The 7,526-nt window shown below is 34.0% G+C and overlaps 1 protein-coding gene across 1 annotated transcript; it reads left to right on the top strand.

Annotated features, from left to right (window-relative positions):
* LOC109843366 (protein trichome birefringence-like 42) lies at nt 410–2,808 on the top strand. The gene is made up of 5 exons (XM_020412301.1): nt 410–943; nt 1,061–1,235; nt 1,387–1,565; nt 1,645–1,803; nt 2,447–2,808. The coding sequence occupies exons 1-5, from the start codon at nt 456–458 to the stop codon at nt 2,781–2,783; spliced, it is 1,338 nt and encodes a 445-aa protein (XP_020267890.1). The 5' UTR covers nt 410–455; the 3' UTR covers nt 2,784–2,808.

The following is a 7,526-nucleotide window of genomic DNA, read 5'->3' as shown; positions in this document are numbered from 1 at the left end:
TCATAATATTTTGATGGTCAAAATCACCAAAAACAAAATTTGAGGATTGAGAACTCCGATTTGAGAGCGAACACGCAAATAGAAAGAAGAGAGGGAAGATTGAAAGTGACTTTAGGCTGATATATATAAAGAGGACGTGGAAGGCCTTTCTAAAAGTACGAGTGTTTTGGTGTTTTGGCAACATGTGATTTGCACGTGACACCTCAAAGCTAACAAAAACATGATATTAATTTTAGAGGTTTCTGACAAAATCTGTTTAGTGGTTAAGTGAAATTTGCGTACTAGGTGAAAAACAACCAAACTTGTTGGTCTTTTGTGAAATTTACTCTTAGGCTTTCTCCCCATTAACTATTGTAGGCTTCTAATTGAGGGGGGCTTTCGTATTAACTGAAGTACCTTAGCTAACTTTTACAATTAAAAACCAGTGTCTTGGCTTGTAGGAAAGTTGAGAAATCATGGAGTGCTCATTCTTCACCCAAAGATGGTCTATTTGTATATTTGCCAGCTTTTTTGGCTTCATCTTCCTCTACATTTACCATGATCAAGGCCAAAATCTCATTTCCATTTTTTCATCCTTTACGAGCTTAGGATCTATCAATAGTTACAATATTTCTATCACAGGGATAAGAGAGCTCAAAATCACCTCATCTCCTCGAAATATTTCATCTCCACAACTCAATACTACTATTGGTATAGTTTCTGCACAAGAGAAGATGGCACTGAAGTTGAATAATAGCGTGAGTGAGAAATCGGATACGTTAACAAAAGAAGAGGAATGTAATATTTTTGATGGAATGTGGGTTTATGATCCTAAGAATTATCCATTGTATCATGGTCATCAATGTCCTTTTCTAAGTGAGCAAGTGAGTTGCCAGCAAAATGGGAGGCCAGATTCTGACTATGAACATTGGAGGTGGAAGCCAAGAGGATGTGAAATCCCAAGGTACGAAACTTTAGCTTAGTAAATTACTTTAGTTATTTTTTTGAAGATAAATTACCTTAGTAATTAATTTAAGTAAATAAATATTTATGTAGTGCTTTAAATGATTTTTTTTTGAAGGTTTAATGGGAGTGATATGCTTGAGAGATTGAGAGGGAAGAGAGTTGCAATGGTTGGTGATTCTCTTAATAGAAACCAGTGGGAATCCATGGCATGTCTCCTTTATTCTTTTATCAATCAATCATCGCGGTCATTTATCGAGTTAGAAGACACCTACAAAATCTTTCGAGCTCTGGTATAATTTATATCTTAGCGTTCACATATTTTCTGAGATTCCTTTAATGTTCATATGTTTTCATTTACTTAATTAGTTATTGTTAAACATGTATATTATTAATCTAATTCAAGAAAAATTAACTTATGGGTGATGTAATTGATAATGCCAGGACTATGATTTCACACTGGAATTCTTCTGGAGTCCGTTTATAGTCAAAGTTCATGAAATGAAGAATGGATCAAAAATATTGAAGCTCAATGAGCTTGTGGAGCCTTGGAAATGGCAAAGCGCTGATGTCTTGGTTTTCAACACTGGACACTGGTGGACCCACCACGGGAGAGCAAAATCGTGGGTTTTTAACTCAAATATCCAATAAGAATCCAATATTTGCATCCGATATGTGTTGGACTGAAATTGAATTTTGCAGGTGGGATTATTTTCAGAATAATGGAAACATGGTTGAGGATATGGATGGGGACCTGGCATTTGAGACTGGACTCAATACTTGGGCGAGTTGGATTGATCGAATGGTGAATCCCAACAAGACGAGAGTCTTCTTTCGCAGTATCTCTCCCGAACATAAACCGTATGTGTACTTTGTATTTATCACTCAATCGGATGTTCATAAGACATGTCTACGTTTTCAAACTTATCGAGGGTTAAGTAAAAAACATCAAAAACTTGCTCAGATTTTTGTAAAATTTACCCAAATATTAACCCTGAATTAAATATCATGAACTTTTATTTATGATTTACAAATACATACTATTAATTTTCTGATAAAAGTCAATAAAGTACCATGAACTTTCATGTGTTATGTAGCCTGCTTGGTTCTTTTATGCAATTCACATGAAAGTTACTATATCTAGGAAACCAGTTGGCAAACTGAACCCGACATGCGACAACTATAGTAGGTTCCGCCCAAAACACTTCTTTTTTGGGAGAATTGGTCAAATGCTGCCAAGTGGGATTTTTTACTGCCACATCAGCACTCTATTTGCACAACTAAACAGGCTAAACACGTGAAAGTTACTGTAGCCTAATAGCTATAGTAACTTTCTAGTAAAAACAACCCAGCGGCCCTTAAAACTAATTAATGTACAGTTTTTGTACTACAAACTATTTTTCTGCTCAGTTGAAAGTTTATGGTAATTTTTCGGAACTTTCCTCTTAAACTCCTAATGTTTCATGATAGGACCTATTTTTACCAAAATGTTGAACAATTTTAGGTATAATTTGCATTGGTGTTACAATCAAAGTCATCCAATCACCAACGAGACTTACAAGCAATCATTTTCGAGAACAATGATATCTATAGTAGAGAAAACTATAGAGAAAATGAAAGCTCCAGTTAAATATCTCAACATCACACAGCTATCTGAGTATCGGCGAGAAGCACATACAGCTATATACACCGTAAGGCAGCAGAAGCTGTTAACCGTTGAAGAGAGGAAGAAACCCAAGATATTTGCAGATTGTAGCCATTGGTGTCTTCCAGGATTGCCTGATACTTGGAATTCTCTGATTTATGCTTTAATTGTTGGACCTCCTCCGGTTATTCAATAGTTTTTGCAGTTTTAATGTTATGTGTTGTAGATTTAATTTTCTTGTTAGCATTAATTGCTCAATATATATTTCTTGTGCTACAGCAATTCATTAGCCCCACAGAGTTCTAGCAGACCCACGTCAGATCATATCTTGGTCGAAAAAGTTTTTTGGCTCGCTGTTGGACCGCGAGCCAGCAACTCGCAGAGGGAAACAGTGGGGGTGGGCCGAGTTGCTGGCTAGCAGTCCGACCGCGAGCCAAATAGCAATGTTCGTTAATTTATTTGAAATATTTGATTGGACTCGGACTCTGTAGATGTGTTTGGTACCTCAACTAAAATGGGTTTATTCTCGAACTAGTTTTGGTTGTAATCAGTTTAGTTGTGAACCAGTTACTGCAGTTTTTGCTAGTAAACAAACTGAATTAGAAATGCAATTTTTGCTAGTCAAAGTGCATTCGACAACTAGTCTTAGTTCAATCCTAACTCAGTTTTAAAGACTTAACAAATTAATCCTCTAAAACCACGACTTTTCTAGGTAGGCGGCAGAAAATAAGATTATAAATTCTAATACTATTTTTGTACTACTAACTCAACAATATGAGCTATTTTATGGTGAACTGTGTAAAATTGGGCCTCACGTCCATTTGATTAAATGTGAGTTTGGCTACTCGAAAGGCACGAGACATATTCATTTCTAGTCTAGAAAGACACAAGGCAGACACAATGCTAAGTATGTTTATGCTTATGATTCAAATAAGATTAATCAATTTTAGTGCTAAGTATGTTTTATACTTATGATTCAAATAAGATTAATCATTTTTAGTCAACCGCATAGATTAACCGAACCCATCTCAGTGAGTCGGTCTTTCCAATCCTTACAAATTATTGTTACATACCAAAAAAGGGTCTACACTTCAAATACTGAACTTCAGTTCAAAACCTATAATTTTCAACATTATTTTGAGAAAACCCTTAAACACGGATAAAGTTTCAGGAAAGCCCCATTACCCCGTTAGAGGGCATGTAAAAAAAAAGTGTATAGCTTTTTGTGGAAGACCCAAGAGGTTGAGGTTTAAGTGACACTTAAAAAAAAATCTTTAGGAATCAAACATCGTTTGTGTTTCTTAATCGAAAAGTATACAAGCTTTCGTAAACTAACCTTGATTAGTTGGAAAGCAATTTTCCCACATGTAAGCCCACCACCTACTAATAATGTACAACCCTACTGTAAACAAATAATAATACAAGATTACTACGAGTTTTGTGCTAACGAGTATAATTGCATGTTGCCTTTTGCCGGTGGAAAGTATCTTCTTATAATTGGAAAGTATCATAAACGGAAAAAAAAAAAAAAAAAAAACCCTGAAAGTAGTGGCATTATAGTTTTGTATTCAAAGGTCTCAAATGAAAGGTCATTAAGTTCGGGCTCAGTGGAAGTTCAAATGGATTTCAGCTCTCTTAGGGGTGTTTGGTTCAATAATAAGCAAGAATAGGATTAGGAAAATGATATTTTTTTTTAAATGGATTCCTACCTAATCTGTAAAAAAATTAAGGACAATTTTATATTGTCATGAAATTCTTTTTTTTTCTTTTTATGTTTGTTTCATAACATGAAAAAATAGAATCCAACTTTATTGAAACCCTCCAATTCCTATTCTTTAGTTTGGTTTGGAATGAGAAAATTTTGGGATAAATTGTGAGAACACCTTAGGTATTCTTACCACTCACTAGTGGACAAAATATTTAAGTAAGAAGTTTGAGTAATTTTACCCGTTTACCATAATTCAAAACCGAAAAAACACTGTAGCAACGCCTAGTTCCAAGGCATTGGAGACTATAAATTTGGATTGAGGGCTCATGGTGCCAATGTATCTCTCATTCTTATCACTTTTTTTAAATTCTCATAGTTTGTAAGTTTCCTCCCTTCCATCAATATGATATAAAAAATATGTCCTAAAAATTTTGAAGTTTGGTGCGATTGCAATCTCCAAACACCCATGAAAGTATGCAAGAATGGTAAAAATAAGGGGATGTATTATTGGGGGTGTGCAAAATATCAAAATAAAGAATACAATTTTTTTGAATGGGCTCATGAAGGAGGAGAAATAAGCAACCAAGAAAACCAATTTGTCAAAGAAAATAGGATCGGAGATAAGTATTTTTTAAAATCAAAGAGGTTGAAGAAAGAATTGAAACTTGTCGAAAAATAACTACTAGCTAGGAAAATTTCAACAATTTTACTACTGATATTTTGTATTATTTTAATTATTATAAACCACATGTCATGTACATGTACTTGTAAAAACTATTGATATTGTAATAAATTTTTTTATTAGAACTAGGTAAACCATCATTAAAAATCTAGTTAATATTGTACGACTCACGAATAGGTCATTTTGTCAAAATTGAATGCCCTACCTATAACTTACACGTTTATTGTAGATTACATCAGATTGATGGATTGCCTCACCTAGACATTATCATTTCAATGTAGGGTGTAATATCATCACATATTGCCTCATCTGAACATAATAAACGTTGTAAGTTAGATTGCATTTAAAAGTACCCAATGCCACTAGGAAGTGCAATGATACTAATTGAAAGCACCCTAGATGGGAGTGAATAAGGTTTATGCTAATCTAATTTGATTTATGTTAATTAAAACTTATTAACAAATATATCTTAACAAAAATGATATATTACAAATATATGTGCAAACATATACAAGTAACACAAGGGTAAACAAACTACTAAAGTGATAGGGCAATATAAACAACAAACAATTGACAAAGGCGATATAAATGATAAGCACGAATATAAAGGAACGGCAATGATAAACGCAAACAAACGATATGATCACAGAGTTTGATCCCCATGGCCTACGTCTCAGTTCCTCACCTCGAGGAGATCTCCACTATCACGACACACCCGGTTTGGAAGCTGAAACTTCTCTACACACTCGGTTTTCTAGTTCATCGAAAACTTTACAATCTCACACTCTTACAATCACACTTTACACCTTCTAAGTGTTGGTCTCTAGTCCGCATCTTTCTCACGTTTTAGGAATTATAACCTACCTCTAGGCATTACCACCTACCCCACTCCTCTTGGGATGACCCCGTCTCTCACAACATACTTCTCTCGGTATACAAGCGTATTACAAAGTGATCTCACAAAAAGACTCACAATACAAATAAATTTGTTCTCTATAATGGATGAGAACACAATGTAGGCTCACTCTCTAAGTCACACTCCCCACAACCCAAATTATACGATGTATGAAATACATTAAGCTTAATGGTTATGTGTGTAAACAAAGAGTATAAGCAAAACAAACTAAACTCAATTAAATATTCTAGCTTATGGAAATTATGAATAAAATAATAAATAGCTAGAAATAAAGTTTAGAAAAACTTCTCTATAGATAACAAGAAGGAGAGAGAAGAGTTGAAGCTCAATCACAAATAGTGATCTCCTCTTCTTCTTGTGAAATTTTTTTCACAAACTAAACTCTTGAAACAAACTTAAACAAACACTTAAACTCTTTTAAAACTTATTTCAAAACTTTCTTCTTTGTTAAAATGAACTGAGGATATGTGGGGGTATTTATAGGAAACCCCAAAGCCAAGAAGAAACTAACAAAACCCAGCGAAAAGACAAAAAATTGAAAGCTGGAAAAACTAGTCGTTAGACCGTCAGTCGACTAATACTATTCATCAGTCGACTGATGAGCTGACCGTTACAGACCAACAACACCTCATCAGTCAACTGATGAACTCGTCAGTCAACCGATGACCTAGTCAGTCGACTTATCAGTCGACTGGATATAAAGTAGAAACTTTTTAACATTTCAGGTGATTTCTTTAGTCGATTGAACACATTCATCAGTCGACTGATAACACTTTATTAGCCTGATATGAATAGTAAAAACTAATTTTAAACCTCATTTAAAAATATCAAATAAATTCTAAAAAATATAAACCTTGGGGAATGATTGTAACCATAAAAATGAACATGTTACAAAAAACTGGTTTTCAAAAAGCATCTCTCAAATGTAAAATATCATCATTTTGCAAATATGTCCAAAACATAAAAACGTGGGACACTTGTTTTTGTCATTTTGACTAAACCATGTTTTGAAACTTTACAACATGATTTTATAGACTTAATAAAAGATGTATATTATGATTGTTAAGTCTATAAACTAGAAACATAATATTTTCACAAAATTCACTTGAAAATCAAAAACCAAAACTTGTGTGTGTGTGTGTGTGTATAGAGAGAGAGAGAAACTTATGTCAATGTAAGTGGACGTCCACTAAGTTTCTTAGTTATTGATGATCACTTGATTGAGCTACATTATTCTAAAACCCCAACACACCAAATTTAGGGTGAACCTGTAGTGGTTTGACCCTCCGTCGAGCCATGTAAAAAGTTCTATTCATTCGAAACCGTTAAAATTGATACGAGTGGATGAAGGGTCAAACCACGACGGGTTCACCCTAAATTTGGTGTGTTGGGGTNATATATATATATATATATATATATATATATATATATATATAAACCAAATATGTGTGTGTGTATATATGATATTGAGTTTAAAGTATTTAACACACATAATATAAACCTAAAACTAAATTACCCAAGTAATCTTGATCTTCGATGTAGCTCAACTTGGTACACTTTGCGGATGAAGCTTGAACTTGGATCTTCAACTTGAATTGCATAGGCTTCAACCTACAACATATTGTTTACCTAG

Source organism: Asparagus officinalis, chromosome 5 (assembly GCF_001876935.1).
Source record: "Asparagus officinalis chromosome 5, Aspof.V1, whole genome shotgun sequence".
Taxonomy (NCBI): domain Eukaryota; kingdom Viridiplantae; phylum Streptophyta; class Magnoliopsida; order Asparagales; family Asparagaceae; genus Asparagus; species Asparagus officinalis.
The sequence above is the reverse complement of the archived record's forward strand: the minus strand, read 5'-3'. Positions and strand labels throughout refer to the sequence as shown.

What these genes read in the sequence shown, in the direction of transcription:
- LOC109843366 (XM_020412301.1), top strand. Translation starts at nt 456, where the DNA reads ATGGAGTGCTCATTCTTCACCCAAAGATGGTCTATTTGTATATTTGCC. An exon ending in ACAAAATCTTTCGAGCTCTG is followed by an intron (nt 1,236 to 1,386) that starts GTATAATTTATA and finishes TGATAATGCCAG; the next exon opens with GACTATGATTTCACACTGGA. An exon ending in CACCACGGGAGAGCAAAATC is followed by an intron (nt 1,566 to 1,644) that starts GTGGGTTTTTAA and finishes TGAATTTTGCAG; the next exon opens with GTGGGATTATTTTCAGAATA.